Raw genomic sequence first — 26797 nt, forward strand, 5'->3', positions numbered from 1 at the left:
TACCGAGTGCACAATGTTACAAGCCCATTCTGTTACACTGGAATCCTATTATAACGAGAGGGAGGGGACCGGTGCGAAATGTGCGTTATACCAGGATTGTCGTTATAAGGGATCCAGTAATAAAATTCAAAGGAAATAATACAGTAGGCCTAATCTATGAGTTTTGTGTTCTGTTTATTTCTTTTTGTTATCTCCCCTGACGATGATATTGTTCAACATGACCTTTCAGTCTTACTTGATCAAAAATCGAATCAGGTTTCTATCTCTAGCGCTTGCAATGTTGACAGAAAGGGCTCTCTACTAGGCTAACTCGCCCGCTGTGTTGTTCCCCACCACACCACACCCCGTGGTGCGTTCAGTTTGCTTGCGCACGTCACACATTCGCTCCATCCATCACAGCATTGTGACCTCTCCATCCCCGCATTGGAGAAGTGAGAGGCATGGTAGTGGTAGGCCTAGATAATCTAGACTAGGCTGGCCTATCACGCGATGCGTTCTGCATGTCTGCGCATACCACACCCTTCCCACTCATTCTCTCCGGCCTTCATTGTTGGCACATGTGGGATGTGGGCTCTCCCATTCTTTGTTTCGCTCAAGGAGTTGATGTAAGGTCCTGGGTTTCGATAGTTCCCCAACAAGTTTCTCAACTGGCGAGGTTTACTTACTTGTTTACTTGTGTGAAGGACCGACATCACTGCACAAGGGGCATTTCCATGGCGAGGTTTTATCATGTATAACTGGCCTATGCACTGTGCACAGCAGCAGCAATATTCCGCTATAACCGACTCGTGTGTTTGTCTGATTGCGCTATAGCAGTATTTTATTTACTAGACTAAGATAAAGAAGGGAAAAAAATGGGGTTTTAGAATTAGAATGGTGTCTTTATAACAGATTTCTCGTTATCTCAGGACTCGTTATAAGTGGACTCCGCTGTAACTCATACTAACCTCCCGCAGTATAAATGTCTTGTTGTAAACGTTGTTCCCGCCCTCATAGACAATGTCAACCTGGCAGCATACCCGGTTGGCTTTAACCACTGTTCGATCTGGCATGGCCACTTTGGCAAAGATGGATAAGCAAACAGTTGAAGGAGTCTGGTGCCAGTCCATTCGCACCTGCTTCTCTTCCGACATCTAGCAGCAGAAACAGAAAGTATACAAATAGGAGCTTTTGCAACTTTTTGACAATTGACAAATTCTGAAGATTCACAAAATAGATTAAAAGTACAATAACTGGCAAACAGACAAAAGTGGCTTATGTCAATCGAATATATCAACAGATGTCCCTCTCCCTTTTTTAAGCTCATCATTAAGCATGTCCTGTTTTGAGTTACTTCGTTTAATATGTAACATAATTCCCCGAGAGAAACCATAGTACAATAGTAAATGATATTCAATTATTTTCCTTTATCTTAAACAGAACAACAGGCAATCTTTTAAAAATAATAATGTAATGAACATGGTTCACTCTCTGCTACAACTTCACCTAGACCTAACTTAGACAGTAAGGTGTTACATAGTGTGCAATCTCTGTTAAAGTACATTTAAAAAGAACGTGTGCTGGGCGCCAACTTAACTCTTTTCCTACCAGGCCAAAATCCACCACTGGCCCAGGGCTTTTCCCTGACCTATTTTTACACCCCTACCCCGCCAAAGGAAAATGACAAAATATCTTACTTAACACACACAAACCATATCTTATGGCCCATCAAACTGAAGGTTAAAAAATGATCCATCAGATGGCGATACAATATTGAATATTTATTCCAATTATATTACTTTTGGTTTCTAAAAGTGATTATGCAATATCGAAAGTGTCATATGAAATCAAAAATTTTCCAGCTTTGAAAGGTCATATCTAAAAAAGTACAACAACAGCATCATTCAAACTTCCCAGGTAAGTTCCCTCAAGTAATGCGAAGAAATGCTGAAGTTATGTTTGTGTACCTAACATAGAAGTGAAAATATGAGACATATACTGAAGTCAAGGTAGCGCTTTTTTTTCTCATATTAACGTTTCGAAGGGGACAAAAAAGGGCTGAAATGACTCAAAATCGTCTCTCAGTGCTATATTTTCTTTCGTATCTGCTAACAGGAAGTCTATTCTATTATTTTGAAAACGTGGATTGGCCGAGAACTTCGTGTCTTTTCATTACTGGATTCGAATAGATAGCAAGCCACTCGAGCCGTATTTTGCGGCTCTCAGTCCAGCGACGCAAGGTACGCGAGCTGCAAAATGCTGCTCATGGTAAGGAAAGTGTTAAGAGCCAACAATGACTAATAGGTGCATTGCTAGGCTAGGTCTACCACTAAACACTTTTGTGATGTATACAATAAAGTTCCTAGACCTATGTTATTGCCCTCAGCTTTAAGTGAGGTCGTAACCAACACTCATACTGTCCCCATCCCCCCTTCTCTTTTTCATCACAGCTTCATCATGGCTTCTTCAGAAAACGAAATTTGCAGTCAGGTTAATTAGTTTAATTAGATCTACCCTCGCTGACGCCATTTTTTTTCTCTGTTATCATGTACAAACTGTTTACGCTGAGTGCACATTTTGAATACAAATCTGAAAATCTATTCACCGTACGTTTTTCACTATGTGCCTGCTATACTGTATGAATACTATAATGACAGCCTACCTTTGGTTTGATCCAGTTATGACAACCCGTCTCACAGCCTTCCTGATTCAGAAAAGCATCAAAGTCTGATGTTTTCCTTTGGCAGCATGTCCAGTACTTCATTCTTTAAAAAAAGTAACAAAAATAAGTTTATGAAACATCAAAAATCAATCAAAAAGTAAACTGCTTCAGGGAACAAGATGCGAATGCATTTCAAAAGTCATCATACTTAAAGAAAACCTTTTAAAAATATGTGTGGTTGCATGAAAGACAAAGAACATTATTCTCTTGTAGTAAGTTGTAGTAAAATAGGTAGGCTAAACATAATATGTAAAAGTCAGAAGCCTAACAGAAAGAACAGCCTTTGACATTTTATTCCTACCATCCAGAAGGTGATCAGAAAACAAAGATAAGATATATAGAGTCTATCCACGTCACTGCGGGTCTGCTTGGGTGCACAACCCCAGGTCTCCTGCTTTGTTTTGGATAAGAATAGCGAAAACGAGGTCACTTTCTGTGAGCATGCGCAGAATGCAGTTTATTTCACTTTCGTTTTGGATGTTCCAGTCAATGCACGTGGTTCTACGGTGTCGGAAAGTTTTGCCCCTTCATATTGATGGTTTTTGTAACCGGTATCGGTGAATTTACTAAGAGCTTGAGTAGTCGATTATTTAGCACATCTAGTTAATCTTGCTCTTATGTATCGTAGAATGTATACTAGAATCGATAAATACTATCGCAGGCTGCTTCTTAATGCCCAGGAACATGCCAGATAGGGTTGCGCACTGAAGCAGACCAAATTTGTGCTGTCCGTTTAAGTGTGCAATATCGGCTTTTCTGCTATTTGGCATTGATAGTGTGGCTTCTAGGCCCTTTGGTAGTTTTACTTATTAAGTTATTTCTTTATGACCTGCATTGTGCACTGAAACAGACTGTTTTCCTTCCGTTTGGATGCATTATAATTTCCTTTAAGAATACTAGTCTAGGTATAGTCTAATTCTTGTTTTCTTCTTTCATCTTCTTGTGTCCACAGCACCTTTCTTTTTCAATTTCTTCTTTTCACGTCTTTTTCTTCTTCTTTTTTGTCCTTTCCCTTTAAGAATACTAATCTAGGTATAGTCTAATTCTTGTCTTCTTCTTTCACCTTCTTGTGTCCACAGCACCTTTCTTTTTATCCATTATCAAAACACATACACACGGTATAAGGAAATCTCCTGTTAGGGGGCGCACAGCTCCCAAAAAGAACATGCCTCATTGACCTTGGCCTTCTGTTCCGGTCAGTACAGGAACTTCTTGCAAGGAAAAGAAGACAAGGCCAGGATAGAGAAAGATGAAAAGTGTCAGAAAAGAGCTAGATCTAGATCTAGAGCTGTAAACATGGTACTATTGCGCACTCAAACAGACGATATAATGCACCAAAACAGACACCTTGCGCATCAACCAGATACACGTTACCAAACAAACACCACCACAACATATAGGAATTTTGAACTGATGGGTTTTGTAATGCGCTACACCATATAGAGAGGAAGTCTTTCTAACTTCTGGTGAAAAAATCATGAAGATCGACCTGATATCCACAAAAGATCGCTCACAGTATATTGCACTACAGGATTAACTCTACACATTTAAAGAACGAAGTTGAAACACCAACAGGAATTACAGTTTTTCATGAAAGATGGTGTAGGAAAGTGTGATACCAAAGGAGCTACTTAGGACCTGGTTAATAGATGGAATAAAAGTAAAACTTGCATCAAAACCTCTCACAGCAGTTCTATACATGATCCTATATATATATATATATATATATATATATATATATATGTATATAAAGCATAGATGTACACTATAGTACTTGATACCGTACGCCCCTCTCTCGCCTTGCTGCGCGATGGCCACATTTGACAGCGGCGTCCGCCATGTTTTTTGTGGCAAGTTGTGTGAAGGAGTTCATGCTAAAGCAATGGGCTAGGCATGTTTTCTCTCTCTCTCATACGCGATAGGCGAGGTTTGGTTCTTGTTGATTTTTTTTTTTACATGGGCGCCGTGGCGTACTATATCTAAATTACAAAATTGCAATAATACGGCATTCTTTCTACAACTAGATCTACAAATAAATGTATTATTAAATAGATAGAGATAGAGATATGGGCTTTAAAAAGAAGAAGAAAAAAACCCAACCTTTATTTGTTCATCAGCACTTTATCTACGAGGTGGTTTATTTCTTATTGACCGAATCAAAGCGTATAGGGCGTAAAGAACTTTTAAAAAGAAGTATGAAAAGATGTGGGTGTCATGGGAACCTCCTATAACCACCCCACCCTCTCTCTCCTCCCGAATCCCAATCCCACCCCCCCCCCCCCCCCCCCCCCCCGGCCGCCCCTCAGATATACAGTCAAACCTGTGTAAGACGGCCACCCATTGTCAAGGAGAAAAGTGGCCGTATAAGACAGGTGGCCGTCTTAGGCAGGACTGATCAAGACGAAGAAAACAAACCATTCCCATCTGAGGTCCCAATCGAAAGTAGCCCCATTGTTGTTGTTTTTGTTGTTGTTGTTGTTGTTTTGTATTTCGTTTGTAATTTTTATTTTGTTGCTGATTTTGCACAAGGGTGACAATAAAACGAAATGTATCAGACAAAGAGTGCTATGTTAAAACAAACACACGGGTCGCCACCACTCGGAGAACGAGCGACGCTTCTGTCACAAGTTCATGTTGACGCCCTTTGTTACAGACTGGTTAAACAGTGACCACTCATCTCACTTACGATGTGAGTATGAGTTCTGGGCGGGGCTTATGGGTTATGAGGGATCACTCGCTAACCTCACCAGCAGCTGAAAATTGGTAGCTATTGGTCAACAGTGGGAGGGGCCTACGCAACATGATCGGTTGGAGGGACTACCTAACAACAACGACAGGTGATTGAATTATGACGGCTCGCCCACAACGCCAGGGGCCAGTGCACAATTTATGACAAAACGTAATGGAGTCTCTAAGGTGGCCGTCTAAGACAGGTGTTATTGCTTAGTGTGATAGGGGTTGTGTGTTAAATTATGGTGGCAGCGGCCGCGTTGGACAGGTGCCCGTTTTACACAGTTAAATTATATAGAGAAAACGCAAGGGGGGAAAAGGAAAGTGGCCGTTTGTGCAGGTGACCGTCTTATAGAGGTGGCCGTCAGGGCAGGTTCGACTGTATGAGTTTGGCATTAAATTAAATCAGGATGAGCCACAGGAAAAAAAAATTCCTGAGTTTTTCAGCCTTTAGGTGTAGAGGAATGCATTGAAGCTCTTGATAAAGCAAATTCAGCCAAACAAATGATGAATACATGTACTGGTATTTTAAAAATCGAGTTAAACTTTCCCATGTGACATTTGAACAGGAAACTGTATTTTTCATTCATATGTTCACTTTTTTTAAAAGTATACCAAATTGTAAGTAGTGTTTTCTTATGTCGGTATTAAACTTTGGTTTATATTGATTTTAAGAACTAAAGTAGACCATATACAGCACCTAAACTAAAGCTCCTCCTATTGCTGTTTTAAGTAAGTATAATTTTGGACATTAGTAAAGCAACTGTGACAACTCTGGACTCACTAAAGATAAAAAAGTGAACTTATACGTTGTTTTGTAGCCTAGTCAATTGTTTTTCTACTCAGTGTAGTGATAACTGAAACAAAAACCTTTACTAAGGTGTTTTTGGACAACATTCAATAAAACAAAACAATAAAAAGTACACTGTTTCAGTTTGATAAAGAAATTTCCTGCCCATAGTGAAAAAGATCTAGCTGCTAGTCAACCTTAACTTCACATGGCCCAGAACCTTACTGATGGTTCTTTATGTTTTAAAAAAGAAACCCGGAGTGACTATTTGTGTCTATAAGACATATTATGCATTAAAAATAGATGATGTAATAAAAGAAAACAGACATCACTGAACTGCCTGACAGAACCAGTAAGACGTTAATCCAGAAAGGGACAAGAGGTTTCACATGCTTGCACCTTTAAGAGAATCGCTTTGAATCAAAACATAACGTTAGAATCAAATAAAACACGTAAGACTAAGAGCAGAGACACGCCCACTCAAATGTAAACAAACTTTTTAGCCACATTAAAAATGGCCGCCAACAAACTCAAATGTGTCCGTGTCACGTAACCTCGTACGGACTCTAGTTTAAAAGGAGGTAACTCTATGATATAAAGACATCATGAGTGTGGCAGTACTAGTACCATTAAAGCTTGCCGTACTTAAAAAATGCATAAATATGTAATAAGCAAATCAAATCTCTTACCCTTCATGGAAAATAGGTACACCTGGATGATATACACACGTTTCCTGGTTACTTTGTTCTCCTTGATATGACTGAAACAAAGGGAACAAACAAATGTCAAGACTAAAAAGCTATATTTCATATACTTGCTGTCAAAAAAATATCTGTCATTTTTATTTTTTTTACTCATCCTGTATAGCATGCAGTTAAACAAAGAATAATTTTTCTTCTGGCATGAAGAAATTCAAATGTAAGATGAAGCAAAATGCTAAAATAGTCAAACCCTGTTATATATGAAAATACAATCCAAGGGAAGCTTATTTGATTTCTGACAGCCCATACTGCTGAACATAAAAAGAACAAACAGCCTAGCAGTAACTATTTACTTGTTATGATGAGATGCTTGCAGCAATAGCAAATACTATTCTAATGTTTCAGAAGATTAGGGGGTTAGATGGTCTACCCCATCCAATAGAACTAACAATTATAGTCCTGCAAGTTTGCCCATAATCGTCTGAAATCCGACAATCGCGACCCAACCCGCGACCCGGCTGATGCTATTGCTAGGTCAATGTGCGAAGTGCGAGGCGTGGCCAATTGCAAGCGACCCCTTTATCTCCGGTCGGCTTTGTCTGCCCTTTCGTTTTTGTGCCGACCGTGACGTTTCCGACATAATTGTCAGAACCTGAGTAGAAATACGAATACGAAAAAGGACGACGACCTAAAATATCTACTTTCTGTTTCGTGCTTGAGCGGCCATTTTGAATTTCGTCTGTTGACCGATTGTTCGGATGTGGATTCACTCGAGGCCTACTGACTTGCTCTACTAGATCTAGATTTATATAGATCATTATAGACCTCCATGGAGGATTCATATTTCAGTTCTATTGTGTCAAACCCTATTATAGGTTGTGCTGTAATGATAATGTTGATAAAAGAGCATTTCATCAGGTGCGTAAATTATTAAGTAGGCCTACTATTAGATCTGATATGGTACTATTGTCTAGATATCTAGATTCTAGCTCTTTCCGGACATAGTTTTTTGGGGGCCTAGACGTATTAACTTGTGGCTCGATTTGGCGACACAGGTGATGTACAAAATAACTTCATATAAATAACCATCACTCAAAACGTAACATATGATATATCAAATTGAAGGAAATTGAACGAGGAATACATCCCAATATGAAACAAGGATTAATTTTGAACATAAGTATGCATTACAAAGGTTAGAAATGGCGATAGCGATGAGAAAAATAAACTTTGACCGAAAAAATTACATTCACCAACCACGTAAAAGCAAATCAGCACAGCTATCTTAACATATAAGGCAAAGAGCATAATCATAATCCATAAATTTCTGAATACACAGCTTTTTATTTGAAAGAAATTTTCCAATTTTTGTTTGAGTTATGATATTGATACTGAGTCCGGTTACATCGTTTTGTTGATGCAAGACCACAAGAACTAATTCACTCGTTTTTCGCCAAACCGACGCTTATACAAAGTGAAACTAGATGTTTTCGTTCCCTAAATCCTTTCCAAGTTTTCAATAACAGTGATATATTTATAACAATAAATATATGACGGATCATGTTCAAACGAAACAATACTGGGGCACCCTATCATAGCCGATATAACAGCGATACGTCCGCAAGGGGTGTGGACTCGCGCAGATATATATGCGATACGTCCAGAAAGAGCTAGATATCTACACTCAGCTGAGTCCATCAGTTCTGATGTGGATTCATTCCGTGAGAGCCTAGTCCTGTTCACTTGTTCTACTAGATTTAGATCTGGATAGATTTATCTAGATTACAATATGGAGGATTCAATTGTGTTATTGTATCAAATCCTATACAGTAGTCTCCGTCTAAGATCCCACCACTTACGATCCCGGTTCGCTTAAGATCCCGCTGTTTTAAGAAAACATAATTTTTACTATACAAAAGTCATCCATAAGATCCCGCTCTGATTCACCCTGAAGGTCTACATTCGGCTAAGATCCCGCATTGCAGATCATAATTTGTGGAGCAAAACCCGGGCTGGCACAGCCGATCAACCAAGAGTGAAAAGTTGAGATCAATAAACTGTACGTCACGTCAAAGATCAGCCACTATCGTGAATGTGATCACATACACGTATTGTAAAACTCGATGGAGCGATACAATGTTTGCCCCAGACGGGATCACACTGATGTGTGAACTGACCGACACGTTTGTTTTCCCCACGCATCGCACTCACACCTGAGCTCTCCCCCAAACTTACATCACTTGCTGGGTGTGTTGGGCCTACACGTTCGCTCTAGGCGGGATCACATTGAACTGTGAACTCTTCCCTGACCATTGCAGCAGTTGTCTCTACTCCTGAATTTGCGAGACAGACGGAATTTTAATTGGTGTGTTCACAACGTGATGGTGTGTAACGACAAAGGTGGTGGGGTGGGGGGACTCGGTCACGGATGGAAAGCTATAAATTTTCGACAGGGAAAGGGGAGGGGCAACTGGATAAACGTAGATCTTGAGACTCATGATAGGATAATAAGTGAAAATGGCACGCCTCATGCCACTATGCACTGTGATAGGTCATCAAAGATAACCACTCTTTATTCGCCATATGTCATAAACCCACCCAGGGGTCACGTCAGTTCATTTTAGAGTGGAGGGAGACCATTTTACCGATTGTGAGCCTTAACATGAGTCACCGTAGATTTTTCCCTGGGTTCGTCGGCTAAGATCGCGGTTCGCCTAAGATCCCGCATTTCCTTGCTCCCGAGCACCGGGATCTTAGGCAGAGACTACTGTAATAGCAATATAGGCCATTAAATGCTCCTTGTTTGTTCTGTGGTGTGTGGGGTTTTTTTTTTCAATTTTGGACTTTTGCTGGCTTTTTTTAATTTCTGAAGGCGAAGGACCGTTGCAGGTTCTTTTTTGGGGACGGATGCCCCCATCATGTAGCTCTACAAGGACTGTTATTTTATGAGAGAGGACTTCCATAACGGGCGCCCACTAGATCTCTATGAGACAAAGTAATAGAGGGCTACTTTTAAGAATATACGTAGGGATAGGAGTAGGGTTAGGGTTTGGGTTAGGTCTCTTCTTTATTGTGTTTGCTGGGGTGGTCTCTCGTTACACAGAAGATCTTCCTTTTATGACACCCACAAAAACACTGGGGGGGGGGGTTCTTTGGGGGGGGTTGCGCAAAATTTTCAGACAATCTGATTGAGGCTCACATGCATGTCTACAATATAGTCCATTTAAGTAGTGGTGTTGTGGGCGCTCGGTACCAATTTGTTACGTGAGAGCCTAGATGGCGCTATCAAAATACTAGCAGACCAGTTTGCAAGCAGTGGGTTACATAATTCACTGATTCAGTAATACTGTAATACCATGTGCTATGGACCCGAGGTATATTGCTGATCATTATTGTACGTCATGAACCAGTAAGTGAGCTGACCCGCATGTGCATCAAAGACCAGCATCGCCAGCTCAGTTTGCTTGGTCATTCAAGGCATCACAGACAAGCAGCGTCTCACTCAAGCTGCAAATAATGAACTTTTGCGATGTAATGGTACATCTGCCCGCCCACAATCCGATATAGCAAGTGATTTATTTATGCTTGTTTCCATGGGTCTCAACTCAGAATTTTTTTAAACGAGGAACTTTCCACATGATCGTGACAGAAGACCATTTTCGCGAGACACCCAAAATTATTATACTGTTTAACCCCAGAATGCTGAAATAAAAACCATAAATTTATCAAAGCAAGGTTATTTTATACCAATTTGAGGGTTTGGAAGATAATTTGAAGCAAAAGAGTCACGTAGGCCTATCAAGTATTATTTACTTTCTTGATTATGTACAGAAAGTGGTGGTGCATTACTGGGAGCAGGGTGACTGCCAACCCGGCTACTCAGTTTTCCAGGGGGTTCATCCATTTTCCATGGGCATGTTACATAACAATGACAGCACATACACACACACACACACACACACACAAATACACATAGGTACACATATCTAGTCAACAAGATGTCAGTGTGGCACTGGGGTCTCGTGCGACTTAGGTATTTCAGTCTCTTCTTACTAATTTATATATTCCCCTGTATATAAACTATAAAATATAAAAATCAATCTTATTTTGAGCCCGAGAAAAGGCATAGAACCAGAATATCGACTGTCACGAACCATTATGGGTGTCATGATTCACATAATTAAAGTGAAATACAAAATTATTGCTCAAACTCAAAGTAGAGTAATAATAACTTGAATAGCTCAAGTAGACCTATTGCGGGTGGGAGGTGTGAGAACTGTGGGAGGGCAAGGTGTAGTGACACTGAAAATCTGCTACTCTCAGGCCTGCACCAACGCGCACTTTACTTTGCAGAGAGCTTTAGCGTCTAGTAGTAATCAAAATTCTAAATATTAAAAATTTGCTTCCAAGTCCAAGTTCAGTTGTTTTTTTGTCCTCTGGAGTTGTGTTCTCGTGTGTATCTTTTTAAAATATCAGTAATCTCCCCCATTCTGGAGTCCTGTACTTCGCAGCGCAGGTCCACTGACCAGTCACAATGGCGAGCCCCACAAGACGCTTGTATAACTTTCTTTTCTTTTTTCCCCCACAAGTGACAGCACAGAGACGAGTATTGATTTATTTTTAAGGTGACACCACATTTGTAATGCACAACCTGCATGTTACAAGTGTTGCTTTATCAGACTATTACCGAAAAATTTCTGGGACAGAGAAAGTAGATCTTGATTTTCCCGATCAAGCCTCACTGCCACACATGATACACTCCGCCTGCCGCTATAGCCACCTGTTCGCGTGAAACGTACTCTCGGACTGGGAAAAGCCGAACGAACATCACAATTGTGACCGGCAAAAATGGACTTAAAGACCTTATCGGATCTGGTTTTCAAATATTCGAGAACTTCTATGTATTTTCCCAGGTCTTTCCCAAGGTAATTTACGGATTTCCTCAAATTCCTGGGTGTTGGCAATTTTTTTCAAATTCCCGGGGCCTGGCAGTCACCCTGTGCACCTCCCAGCAGCGGAGTTTAGCCGAGGAAATGGTGGTAGCAGAAATCCGCTATTTTGAGACCTATGTATTCGCCAATACAAAATGTTGCTTGTCCGAACCAACACTACTTTTAGGTTGTATTTTTTTTAAATTCGTGGCCATTTCCAGACTCAGAAGTGGAAAAAAGTGTCAGCAACTTTGGTCATTTTGTTTATATGCCTAGACACACATGACAGTCAAAAGGAGAAAGTTAACAATTTTACAACAGCGCTGATGAAAATTGTTAAGACTCACCGCTTTACATCCTTTATTGTGACATGATGTTCCAAGCTTGACTGCACCTTCTGTAGCTACAAGGAGAAAAAACAAATATGTAAAATTGCATTGGACCCAAAAATAAACATTCAATAGTGGAACACGTGACTGCATATGAATGCATGCTTTGACTTAACAACAAAAGTTTCAGTCGAGCCATTGCCAAAACCTGGGGAAAAACACATACATCTCACATTAGTGTGCATAAAATGTGATGCATTAGTATTTATCCCTCCAAAACTTATACACATGTCACATATAAGATGTAGAACCTGTATTAGAAGTTTCAGACCCCCCTGTCAGCATTACAATCTTGATTTTGTAAATTTTGTGCCAAAAATGTTTGTTTTTTAGTGATTCCTGGACTGTCATTTTGAGCACACCAAGGCAAACTTCCAAGCATGTCCAAAATTTAGTATTTTTGGGTGTTTTTTTTTAAACGTGTGCTTTGACCCTATGCTATTTGTCACAGAGAAAGGTTCACTTTCTCAAGAAATCGGTTTATTTGTTTGCAAATAAACGAATAATTCGGATCACTTGTGCATTCGTCGTGTCGTCATGGACTAGGTGTTTCAGAAAACACCATTATTTTTCAGTAGAATCACCGTAGCTGGTTAAATCTTTTTGCTTTTTGTCGTTTATTCAATACTTTAAAAGCTGCGATGCGCGAAAGGAACATCGGGTTCCTAGATCTACAATTTCGGTCATCTGTCCGGATATAATTGTTTTCTCGAGTGACTTCCCCTCACTCGCTTCCCCAGAACAGCGGAAGCAACGGCAGAAAGAGAAAAACGAAAGTAGTCATTGCCATCAGCGTTTGGTGACGCACAAGAATCTTATGTTGAATGTGACGTACAGGACTATTTTGCATGTTTTTGGGCTACCCTGTTGAATATTTTAGTGAAATTGCGGTGTTTACATTGGATTCCTGGAACCTCTTGTGATGAATGAACAAACTTCTAGAGATGGGTGATGAAGTTTGGGGTGTCGTCATGCAGCCGTACGAGACTGACTGACATACTAGAAATTACATTGTCCTAAGAGCCAGCAATTTTTATGTCATGTGCTCTCTTTACTCAAACATATAAACAAACATGTCCTTGTTTATCTGTCTAACTCAAAAGTACACATTTGTTCTTTGTTGGCATGATATGCCTTTTCCCTATACATTGTGTCATCATTGTTATGTACAAATGATATTTGTCATCATTGCTAATATCAATAAGTTTTCAACATATATTTCATACATGCATGATTCATTTAGAAGCAAAATACGCCAGCCTTTATTGATCTGTGTATCTCAAGCACATTTGTTCTTTTTACTGTAGGCATGATTTTACCTTTTCCCAGTATGTTTTGTCATCACTGTTATGTATGAGTACTGTTTGTCATAATTAGCAACAAAATTGTGATTGTCCACTGTCTTTGATATGACCTGATATCTGTTTCAAAGCAAAAGGAACCTCTCCTCGATTTTTTTTTTGGCCGATGCTAGCGCCAGGCTACTCGCCCGATGTCGAGTGGCTAGCGTCAGAAATGCAGTGCCGTGATGCTATTAAAGATTGTCAAACTACTACCAAGAAGCTTCAATTGCCGTATCTCGCGTCTGAACGAGACTTGGGCTCTAAATCTACCTCATCTTCTTAGCACATGATTGACGGCCCATGATACGAATGTAAACAAATGTTCCAGTGCTGAGTTGAACGCGATAAATTTTGTCTTCGGGCAGAGAGAGAAAGAGAGAGGGGGGGGGGAGAAAGAGAGAGAGTGACTGAATCTTGCGCGATTGATCACACGAATTTTAAAGGAGCATGCGAAGAAATCCCCACGGGCCAGAACACGGAAGATGTGCAGAAATCCCCAAGGGCCAGAAGCCGCAGGTCAGGCGCGGCTAATTGACCGAATTCGTTCGCCCGGAACCAGCACAGAAATCCTAGATCGGGCAAGTAGCCTGGCGATAGTCACCTGACATCGGGCGGTAGCCACTCCAGTTTTTTTTTTATTCTTAAAGTGCGCTTTTCTCTCTGGAGGCATGACTTTGTCTTTTCCTGTACATTGTGTCATCATTGTTATGTACAAGTCATGTTTGTCATCACTGTTATGTACAAGTCAGCCTCATTGATTTTGTGCTTTTGCCTCATATTAGTTTAAAATTGTTTTACACATGTGTTTTTCGGGTACTGAGGCTTTGATAACTGTATTTGTACAGCCTTTCACTATTATGATGTGTTGTCAATGATAATGTCCAATGTGTATCCTTTCTTGTACATAATAATGATGACATGTTCTGTGCACTGCTTCATAGTTACAATGCTTGTCATTCATATTACCATTATGAATGGAGTTCATGGTATACAAAGTCTTTGTTTACTAAACAAATGGAATTAAAAGTCTATAACTTGCCTTGCTGCTTATCTGTTTTTGTCATCACTGTTACATACAAGAAATACAGTGGTTGCCAAACCAATAGACCCATATCTCCAAAACCCTACATCTCCTTGCTTTGATACTCTAGGAATATGAGCACTAAATGTCAATCTGTGACTGGCAGAAAAGGGAGTCAAATTGGTAAGAAAAATTTTTTGGCACTGCTGAGTCTCAAGAGAGTTTCATGTTTTGGCAATTGCTCAGTCAGAACATTCAAGAAATTACTGGTGACGATAACATCTTGGGTCCCAAGTTCTCAAAAATACAGAGTAAAAGGATCTGATTTGTAAATGAAAAAAAAAATCTCAAAATATGTAAAAATCAGAAACATTGCACATACCGCCTTAATTCAATAACCATAGGTTATTGATCTCAAGTACCAAAAGAGCTAATTCTGAGCTGTATTAATTACAAGTCAACAAAACCTTCATTTAGTTTTATTTTAGTAAGAATTTTACAGCACTTGCAACTCAATAAAGTCATAAGTGCTGAAGATCAGAGGTTTTACAAGGTATTAAAGAGAGTAACAAACACATTAATATTAACTCTTACAGAACCTGGCTGTCTTTAGACCTCACTTCCCTCTGGCCCTGACAATACTAGAGTCCTTGACACCTCAGGCCCAGCTAATAGTGATTGCAATTTGCAATTTTTTGCAGACCCTAAAAAAATCTAAACTGCTTTTATTACAAGTCTTAGAAGACAAAATGTAGAATGTTTTTCAGAGACAATGAGATACTTTATGCTAAACAAAGTGACTCGGTTTGAGTGAACACGCCCTGAGCGGGAAATATAAGGGACTAGACCCCAGAGAATGAAAACTTGCGAGGGAAATATAGACGTGAACTGGAGCTGTTACAGTTAAGTTCAGTATTTCAAGCAAAATACTCTGACTAAAGAGTAGAATCGGGTCGGACTCGCTAAATCAGCGTCCGCGAGTAACGAACTACTCGCTGGTATTACCCGCAAACGAGTGGACGGGAAACGAGCCGTCCTCTTGTGAAGAGGGGTTCACTACTCGCTACTCATTGAACAGAGACAACAGCTCGTTCAGCGAGCGAGCGGACAGGTGGACTCCATGCATTCGAGCGGGCGAACGGACGGACGGAGAGCGACTCCTTCCATTGCATACTACTTACCCCCCATCCCGGAAAAAAATCACCCTCCTGCCCCACATAGTAGTTAGGTGTTCATGGTGGAAATTTCTCTTCCCCCCCCCCCCTCCCCAAAAAAAGGCCTTTGAGAATTCTTTAAACTTCGTCTTCCTAATAAATTGGAACGTACACAGAGTGCTCACATACAAGGTGAAAGGTTACACACATAGTACTATGTCACCAGCCTCTCTCACTCCCTGTGGCACTGCTAGTGGCTTGAAACATTAGGCCTAATTAACAAACAATAGACGACAGGCCTCACCTAGCGTTGAGTATCTAGTCTGTAAGAGTTCGTCCGTTTGCCTGCCAGCTCAGTGAATAAAATTGTGGCGCTGACCAAAAAAAAACCAAACTGACTTGGGGTCCGCAGTCTGCTCGCTGAGAGAAAAATTGTGGAGCGGACCCAAAAAAAGAACTGTCTTGAGGCTCGCAGTCCGCTTGAGCCGTCCGTTATCCGCTCGCTCTGACTGCATACGAAAGTAACGAACCCATCCATCCGCTCTCCCCAACTCTACTAGACAGCCATTATGACCAGACACCTAGACATACCTGCATTTTCTTTAACTTCCTCAGTATCTTTCAAACTCAACTTTTCCAACAGTGCTTTAAGAGAAGCTCCTATTGTTGTCTTGAGGGGGAGAATTGGTTCATCAGCAGAAGGTCGCTCCTCTGGGATGGGATTCGGATGACGGTGTTGTGGTTTCACCTCAAGCTGTATCATAGAGTCCTGTTCATGGAAAAACATAATAAGCTGTTGTGATCAAGTGTCGGTCTAATAGCGCCAACATTTCACCAGAATATCAGAGTAACTGTAAAACCCCTTTGTAAAGAGCAGAAAAAGCACAATACACCACTCAAAGACAATACATGTAAGAATCGCTATAACAGACTGGTTTTTGCCAATTCAAAGGCCAAAAGTCCAAACTCTGACCAGAAATGGTTCAAGACGGCCGAGTGGGAGGACTGACAGGAAGAGGACGACAAAGAAAAAAGCGTAATGGGATTTGAGTGATTATCCAAATGAAAGTATTGTTAGTAGGAAGACTGAAAGGAAAAATTGTGACTTGCATAGAATTATGTGCCGAAATTAAATAAGGGAAAAAAAAACAGACTTTGTAAAAGACGAAAAATCTAGAGAAAAAAAAACACAACTAGTCTCCTCAGAACTATTTTGTCCATAGTGCCCTCTTTACTTAAGTACACTTTTGACAAAATTGTTCTCAGGTGAAAAACTCTGTCCCTGCCTTTATTTGAAAAATGTTAGTAACACAATTTTTGCAGTCATTAAAGGCTGTCACCATTTCAAAATGATGCTGAGTCTGTTAGAATAAAAATCACATTGTTTATTATGGTCAAGGGGAATTAACTGAATTTATTTAATAATAGTATGTATTATCTTTTTGTATGATTATTCTTAGTTATTTCTCTTGATTACACTAGTACACTCTTTTTTGTTGGAAACTTAATTATTCTTTATTATTGTTGAGATGACTTCCGCCCACCACTTGTGGCATGTGTCCTGAGCAAGACAAAATAAAAATCATCTCTTGACTCTCATCAAAGATCATTGAGTTCATCATTATATATATTTGTCCTCCATGTGAACATGGCAACCTCAATAGAGTCAAGAAAAAGATAAGATAATACTTTATTGTCCGAGAAGGAAATATTTCTTGGTTGTACAAGACAGTAAAAACACATGCAGGTACACATGAAGATTTAAATGATATATAACTCATTAAAATTCAGTATGAAAAGAAAAGTAAAGCTGACAAATGTACATATCACATAAGATGCATCATTCAACCACATGCAGGAATTTAATTCTAAAAAGTTATATAGATGCATACTCGAAAAAGCAAAACACATTGATGTTTATTCTGACAGTAGCCTTTTCCTAGATGGTAAAGAAAAACTTTTTTTATCATCTTTCTTTCTTTGTTTTTAGAGAAACATATCTGCCACTGCGTGATCTTACAATTTGTGTGTAAAGAAGGAGTGATGGGTCTTTTATAATGCCGTTTATCTTTTTTATACTTGTGATCTTAAACATTCATCAATTCTAGTAAAATGATATCCAGAGATCTTGTTGGCTTTCTTAGTGGTTTTGTCAAATTTTTCTTTATTTTTCATTCTACAATTCCCAGCCCAGCAGCAATACAAAGTAGTAACAGGCTTTCAATCAGAATGGTATAAAAGGGACATAATCTTATTATCGACATGAAAACTTTTTAATTTTCTTAATTAAAAAGAACATTTTTCAATTTTTTTTTTTTTTTCGCACAAGAGCAGCGTTGGGATGCTAGTCAAGCTTGTTATCAATGGCTATTCCAATATATTTGTAAGAGTTTACAACCTCCTCATCTTTAATAAATAGTGGTGGCAATTGATCTTTTTTTATTCTAAAGTCTATTATTAATTCCTTTGGTTTTTTTACATTTAGTAAAAGGAAAAGGTTATCACACCAATTTGTAAATAAACATTTACAACGTCCCTGTAATCATTCTCATTTGTTGTTATTAGGCCAGGTAGAATAGAATCATCTGTAAATTTCATTGTTTAATGTTTATTATATAAAAAGTACAGTCATTGGTTATGAGCATAAACAAGACAGGGGAGATTACACAACCTTGGGGCGCACTTATGTTAAAAATTTATCAAAAATAAGGAGATCTGGAACAGCTCTGTCCCCACTGAGCAGCGCCGGAAGTATGTGCATATAGTATGTGCAACAGAATGACCATACAATGAGTATGTGCAAAAAGAGTTCCATTTTGTCTGATCTATCAATTAAAGGTTGAGTTTCAATATCAAACAAAATTCATCAACAAAGTATGTCAGGAAAAAAAACCTCAACAAACATACCTCTACTTTTGATTTCTCTGGCTTTTGTGGTTCAGGGGGTTTCACATCACAATGAAATCCTCTTGTGCATCCCTAAAAGAAAAAAGAGGTACAAAAAAAATAAGTAAATAAAATTACGGAGGTCGACTTTTATCTTGCTCTGACATTTTCTCCATGGCCTCAAGAGACTGCTCTGAATCAGCAAATTAAGCTATTCTACTCTCTATGTATTACAAAAGTAATACATTGTTGTAAACATTTGAGTTTTATTTTCATTGACATGCTCCTCACCCCGTAATTGTGTCATATCATTACCTACATTAAACAACTTTATTTTGAACACTTTGCCGTCACATCTCATTGATTGGTGATATTTACCACCCAGTTTCTTTGGATTTTCCCCAAATGCCTTTGCCTTTGATGGCAAGGGTTTTTACCATATGAGACTTGTAATGGCAAAGTGTTAAACAATAAAACTCTGTCCAATAATGAGTACCACCACTCTGATCTAATTTTAAAGCATTGTTACTGCTATGAAATCCTTGTTTAAACATACCATCATCACATTAATAGTTCTGGCTTTTTTCTTTCGGTTTTGTTTTGTTTTAGTAAGAGTTTTACCACACTTGCAACACAATTAAGTCCTATAAGCACCAAAGATTAGAGCTGATACAGGAGAGTAACTTAAAGAACACAAAAAAGGAGAGATATATATATATATATGACCATAGATGTTCCAAATGAAAGAAGGAGCAACTTGCACCGGAGCACCCATCAACCACCCTTTTTTTGTTTGGTCCAGTCTGCAGAGAGTAGGTTCAGCTTCACATCGTAGAGAGGATGCCAGCACACTTGACAATCTACCACAATAATCCTTTCTACTGTAATCCCTGCCTGATCTACCAGCCTACCTATGCTGTGTTACTTGGAGAAAAGGCAGCAGCAGTGACCCAAAACCAATCCTACCCTACTGTTATTCCAATCGCCACCCCTACTAGTAGACTAAAAGACCAACTGAAACACGTTCAGTGGTAGACTGACAAATGAACTGGTGTCAATGAGAGTTTCTCTACCAAAAACAGTAAAACTTAATTTCTAAAATAAAAGAGCAATATAAAGAAATAAAAACTAGAATGCTATCACATTAACAATAAAATAAAAAGAATTAAACCCTAAAAGAATGCAAAAACTGATTTCTATCAAGACACACTCACCTTGATATTCAAAAATTCAGTGAAGTCAGAGACACGCTTTTTGCAACATGACCATCCCTTGAGGGCATCGTGGAATATAGGTCCGCCAGGGTGATATTCACATGCAGCTGTGTCAGAAACAAAATAGTTTTGAAATTCTGTTTGCCTTCACAATGTACAGTCGAACCTGCCATGACGGCCACCTCTATAAGACGGCCACCTGTACAAACGGCCACTTTCCATTTCCCCCCTTGGGTTTTTTCTACATAATATAACTGTATAAAACGGGCACCTGTCTAACGTGGCCGCGACCACCCTATTTTATCAACCCACATCCAAATCTACCTGCCTAAGGCGGCCAGACTTTGTGAAAAATTATGCATTTTCCCCGGATGTTGTGGACAAGCCGTCTTAATTCATTCACCTGCCGTTTTTGTCAGTCCCTCCAATGGATGAAATGTTCATGTTGCTTACGTCACTCCCATTGTTTACCCACGTTGACCAATGGGTAATAATAAATTTTCAGCAGCTGGTAAGGAAAGCGTGTGATCCGTCATGACCTATAAGGCCCGCTCACAACTCAGTCTGTAAACCAAGTCCGTAACAATTGAAATCAACACAAACTCGCGACAGAAGTGTTGCTCGTTCGCCGAAAGGTGGCGACCCATTTATTTGTTTCACTATGACACTTGGCCTTCCTCGTCTGAAACATTTCATTCCATTTTGACCTTTCTTGGAACCATAACTTAAAAATAAAAATAAACTAACAAAAAGTCCAATCCTCTCCCCCCTTTCAAAAGAAATAAAACAACAGCAACAACAAGACAAACACATTTTAATCAGCCCTAAGGCAGTCCTAAGCATGCAACCACTTCTAGTTGGGACCTCCCAAGTAAATTTTTTATTTTTATTTTGATCATTCCTGCCTAAGACGCCCACCTGTCTTATACGGCCACTTTTCCCCTCGACTATGTGTAGCCGTCTTACACAGGTTCGACTGTATATATGTAAAAGTTGAAGACAGAAAAAAATTTGAATTTAAAATTTAGCCCTGTCTTTTATTTCTTCTTTTTTTTGTAAGTGTTTTACAGCGCTTACAACTGCATAAGGTCATATGAATGCGCAGGACACTTTAATCATTTTCAATTTGGTAGGAATTTTGAATTTTGCTCGGGTGGCGGCCAAAACCTACTCTGGGGTGGGGTTGCTCTCATGGTCTAGAGGTTCAGGTGTTCGGCTCTCATTAAAAGGACCTGGGTTTGAATCCGGGTAGCGACAGAAAAATTTTTCCTCTAAAATTGTCTCCTTTCTCCTCCTTTCCTGCTATCAAGCAATGTTCTATTGTCTTCTTTCGTCTTCACTTTCTGCCCCCACCCCCTCACCTCCTTTGCCCCCCTCCTCTGGGCTCCTGATTCTTTCTGCAGGCTTCCTATGGCTACTCCTTGGCTCCTTCTTACTGCTGTCTTTCAGCCACACCCCTGATCTTCTGGTAAGAAAGATCTAGTCTACACCCAGAATTCTCGGACGAGGGCGAACAATCTCGGAAGTCCTGTGTGCAATTTGCCCACGTTACAGATTCCTTGATGGTCTAAAATTGATAAGAGTAGGCTTCAGCCGCCACCCGAGCAAAATTATAAATTTCCTTCCAACTAAAAATGTTTAATGTGTCCAGCATGCTCATATGATTTTTTGAAAAACATTTTCCATCACTGTCAGGTTTCGAACCAAGGACGTATTGAATGAGAGACGAACACCGTAAACTCTCGACCAAGAGAGCACCTCCCCCCCTAGCTCTGTCTGTAGTATAGTTGTCAGTTGACTGAAAAGTTTTCATTTTTTTAAAGTGAAGCAAATGGGATTGACATATCAGAACAAAAACATTCCCCCCTCCCCCACCCCTCCCCTAAACTCGCTATACACACTAATAAAAAAAATGTCAATAAGAGTAATAGTAACACTCAGTGGATACCTACTGTACTGCAAAGTTAATCACATCGGTCCAAGCTATCTATTATTATTATTATTATTATTTCCGAAAAGCTTTTTCAAAAGTTTGTAGTTGATTTTGATCGAGTTTCCGGGCCAAGAAAAATCAAGATCATTTAAAGTCCAGTAAGTCTGTAATTTTTCACTGAGAAAACAATTTTTGTACTTCCAACTTATTCAATCACAATTTTAGCTGTTTGTTTAAAGTAAAGTATGCATAGAGTTTAAGTTCCAGTGGATAATTTAATATTTTAGAGAAATTATGAAAATTTGGAGTCATTTCTATGATTTGGTCTGTGTAAGCCTATGTCTCCTTATGCGCGACACATTTAGACGCGTGCAACAATCCCTAGTGACGAGCAGTCACGAGGTGTGCATCCTTATGCCCGACCACATCACGCCAAAATTTTCAGTCACAAGCGGCAAAAGCGACAATACTGTCTCCTTATGCACAACGCAACATTTAGCCATGTACGACTGGCTAAGCCCTCGTGCAACTGGCAATTCACAGAAGAAAGACAGTGGCAAATTTATATGTCAAGATGGACAAGGAAGTACAAAATCTGTCAGATAGGAGTTCTACAAGCAGCTGACATTTTGTATTCCATACATGGCCAATCCCCTGTAAGTCTTCCTCCTCCTCCAGTCCTTCTCCTCCTCCAGTTCTCCTCCTTCTCCTCCTGCTGCTCATTAAAAAACAAAACAACAAAATTAGATTCACAAAACTTGTATTGGGTGAATTGAAGATGAACATCCTACACACACACACACACACACACACACACACACACACACCACACACACACACACCACATGGCGTGTCGACTGGCACTTCTTGGCTAGGTATTTTGACCTAAGGTGATGCTCTAAACCTGTCACACCCCCGGTCTGTCCTACGTGAAGAGGCCCTCGATCACTACAGGGACTGATTGCAAGCGACGTGTAAGAAGACAGTTTCTTTATAATCTTACATTACCTGATTGATTTTAGAGTGGCAAAGAGAGCGACCCGACGTCGCGCATAAGGAGACACACTTTAAGTCTGCAGGAATTGGCGTTTGAACTTCGGCACTTTCGGGAGTTTTCCAACGAACACCAATGATGTAAAAACTGACACTCTGTAGTGTAGCATCTGCAGTGGGTTTCTTGAAAAATTTTTGTTTTCAGCTTCACGGTTTGTCTTTTGTAATGGTCATTTTCCTTTTTTTTTAGTTGTAAGACTGGTGTAAGCGCAACTTTAGAATAGGACATGTAGCGTGAACGCACCTTTATAATAGTTAGTGTGACATAGGCCTAAAGGACATATCATGTGACTGACACCTCATGTGATTTCGGGCAAGCCGCGGGTAATCTAAGTAGGCCTATCCCTCACTCACTGAAGCCGAAACAAGTAACATCCGTTTACCAAGAACTACCAGAAGACCAGTAAGTGGGGCCCCACCTACATCAACTACCATCTAGATCTACTAGTCCAAGACTCAAGTAAGTCGTAACATAACATGGTGTCAGAAGTGCGCCGAGATACGAACAGTACGAATCCAAGTGCAAATATTGAAATCGGAATGCAGACTCTAGATCTAGATCGAGATACGTGAAATTTACTACTAGAAACTAGCCTGTACTGTAAGCCTTTGACACTAAATCTAGTCGCCTGAATCTAAACCAATTGAAACTAGTCGGCCAAACCTCAATATGGAAGGGACAAAGTCCAAATTTTATGCTCAAATACAGCCACCTCAAAAATTAAATATTAGCGAGGAAAGTGCTTAGCAATCAAACTGGAGAAAGTTTTCGAGGGCATGGAAGAATTATGAGATTGCTTCAAACTTGATCAAAGTAAGAGTCAAAACAGTTTAGGCGTGCAGTCTTATTGACAGTTATAGGGGAAGATGCGATGGACAAATTTGATGGATTTAAGTTTAGTTCCAAAGAGGAACAGGATGATATCGATACAGTACTCAAGAAGTTTGAGGAATTTTGCATGGGAACGACTCATAAGGCATTCGAGTCATACCGCTTTCATGTCAGAGTACTTGTTGTAAAGAACCGAATGAATCCATTGATGCCTATGTTGCGGAGCTAAGAAAATTGGCCAGAGGATGCAACTTTGAAGCATGATTTGCGACAGAATTTTAGTTTGCTGCAAGACTGACCACGTGAGACAAAAGTTGTTGGTAGACCCCAAGTTAGATCTCAAGAAGGCAATAGACATAGCAAGAGCCTATGAGGCAAGTCAAGTCAAGCTTAAGCATGGGCAAAGTCGGCGAATAAGAAAGTCGGAACGTCAACTCGACGTTTTCGTCAAACTCTAAAAGTCGACTGTGACTTTGACCTTGACTTTACATAGAGTGAAGCTACCACTTCCTATGCTCTTATAGCCTACAGGGTCATAGGTTTTGGACTGACTACTTCTATTTTTAGCTCTTCGACTTCCGGTTTCGGAAAACAAACATTGTGAGGTTACTGTTAGCCTTTAAAAGTTTGTTTCTGCGCAAAATTCATTTAATCTTACTTCGTTTTAAAAATCAGAATTGAGCTTAAAAATAATTCATATAACCTAAATATTCATGTGTAATCAACTGTTTCGATCTCATAATTATTTACACATGTTTTTGCACAACCAAATCTGATCTCTTGGAATTTGAACGAATGCTTTATATAATATTACAGTGAAGACAACAAAGTAACGGAAGACACAATCATTAGTTTTACAGTAATTCTTCCAGTGACGGTGACTGCGACTGGCGCACCAGCACTGCACTGCGACGCTGCAGGCCAGCCAGCCTCGCCTCGCACACACACATGCACATACAAGCGCACGTGCACACACGCAAACGCACACACACACACACACACGCGCACGGGCCTAGGTCACCGTCTTGATCAAAACTTTTTTTTATTGGCTTGCTCTGACTTTGCCCCACCCACCACCAACGTTGACAACTCCCCGTTGAAGGGCAGGGGAGGCTGGTCTTGATCAAGGCTAGGCTAGGTAACCGAGAGTCGAGAGTCACGAGTGACTGGTAGGTGAGGGTCACAGCGTCAATCTTGGGCTCACAGTCAACTAGTCGAGTTAAGTCAATTTTGCCCTGGCGTAGTCAAGCTAAATGAAATGAAAAAATTAGCCGTCGACAAAGTTATGTCAAAGGACAGAAAGAAATCATTTCCAGAAGAGAAAAAGAAGCAGTTTTCAAGTGATAAAAGGGCACAATATCCAAAGGATAGAAAACAACAGTCTTGAAAAAGGAAATGCACAAGGTGTGGATAGGATTCACATAAAAATAGCCAAGATTGTCCAGCATTAAGAGCAGAGTGTAACAAATGCTAAAAGATAGGACTTTGTGCTTCCGGGACCGGGATTCGAACCCACACTCAAAATATAATACTTCTTCTAACGCAGACACGCTGTCATTTCGGCCATCAGAACACCTATCAACAGAAGGAGGTAGATTAAGCTTAAATATCTTTACAGCATGATTTCAACACAACACACATTTCTAGACTAGATCTAGATCTATCTAGAGTCTAGATCTAGACTTAGATCTAGTTTGTTTGTTTTTTACATGAGGCATGAGGCGGCTGGCATCAGATCGGCAGATGAGGTCTGACGAAAAATTAAAAAATTTCAGCTGGTGGTATTCGGAAACACTGATCTAGAATCTCTAGGTCTAAGTCTAGATATCTAGATCTAGATCTAGATTTTTAGATCTACTAAGACAGAACATGTAGGTAAAATCTAGATCTAGTAGGCCTGTGGGCATACAGGCATACTATTGTACGGATACCTGCAGCACTTCGTACAATTGTGCGTACAACGTTGTACGGATAACTAGACAGAGTTGTTCGCACAATTGTACAGTACAATATTGTACGGATAACTAGACAGAGTTGTTCGCACAATTGTACGGATAATCACTCCGAAAATAAAAGAGGATCAGATCTAGAGTCTAGATTTCTAGATCTAGATCTATTTATTTTGGTAGCGTCAATTGCCACCGAGTGACGCGGTGGCAATTGACAAAAATTGACTTTTTGTCAATTGCCACCGAGTGAAGTGGTGGCAAGTCTGAAAACAACACCATCTTTAGCATTATTCATTATGTGTGTCTAATGGGTCAATTTGTTATTAACTAATTTCATTGGACGAGCATCTAGTCTAGAGCTACGGTACCAACTTGGCGTGTTTTCAATGAGATGTAGGCCTAGATCTAGGCTAGCCTTAGCCTTAGTAGAATCAACACAGGCAATTCTAGAAGTAGAAGGTCACAAACGCACACAAACGCAAGCAGAAATTCACGTTATATTGGGGAACATAAATCGGGGGACAGGGTTCAGGAAAAGACACACACACACACAAACACACACACACACACACACACAGAGGGACAGAGAGGCGAACGCACAATACCGAGCACTCGCACAATAAGCTAGATCTAGATCTAGATGTCTAGATCTACCCACTAACGCAAAAGAGCTCCAATTTACTCGGTGGCAATTGACAAAAAGTCAATTTTTGTCAGTTGAATTGACACTAGATCGGCGATTGTCAAGATTTCCGCGTATAATTCCGATGTGCGTTTTTCATAGCCTCAGGTATGTTTCGCTTTGGTCCCTAACCCTAACCCTAACCCTGACCCTGACCCTAACCCAAACCCTGACCAAAGCGAAACATACCTGAGGCTATGAAAAACGCACATCGGAATTAAACGCGGAAATCTTGACAATCGCCACTAGATCTACCAAAAAGTACGGCTAGACTGCCAGTCTAGCCGTACTTAGATCTAGGTTTGGCCCAATCGACTCAAGCCTGTTAAGTACACAGGTCTCATCAGATCAAGATCTAGTAATCATTCAGGTTCAAATACATGCAAGTCAGTAAGGCACCTTTTGGTTTTGTCTGAAATACAAATACTTTAGGCATTGCAAACTAAAAATTTCATTTACAATTCAGCCATCAATATTAAGTACGGCTA

General features: G+C 39.9%; 1 protein-coding gene across 1 annotated transcript in view; it reads right to left on the reverse strand.

Moving 5' to 3' along the window:
* LOC101850615 (cysteine and histidine-rich domain-containing protein 1) overlaps positions 1-26797 on the reverse strand; it is a 35707-nt gene that overhangs the window by 7123 nt on the left and 1787 nt on the right. Inside the window, exons 2-8 of the mRNA XM_005089524.3 lie at positions 19861-19967; positions 18668-18739; positions 16352-16529; positions 12201-12256; positions 6911-6981; positions 2642-2744; positions 948-1133 (exon numbers count right to left, since the gene is read on the reverse strand). Coding sequence (XP_005089581.2) covers positions 948-1133; positions 2642-2744; positions 6911-6981; positions 12201-12256; positions 16352-16529; positions 18668-18739; positions 19861-19967 — 773 coding nt within the window. The remainder of the gene's footprint in view (positions 1-947; positions 1134-2641; positions 2745-6910; positions 6982-12200; positions 12257-16351; positions 16530-18667; positions 18740-19860; positions 19968-26797) is intronic.

Source organism: Aplysia californica, unplaced genomic scaffold (assembly GCF_000002075.1).
Source record: "Aplysia californica isolate F4 #8 unplaced genomic scaffold, AplCal3.0 scaffold00006, whole genome shotgun sequence".
Taxonomy (NCBI): Eukaryota; Metazoa; Mollusca; class Gastropoda; order Aplysiida; family Aplysiidae; genus Aplysia; species Aplysia californica.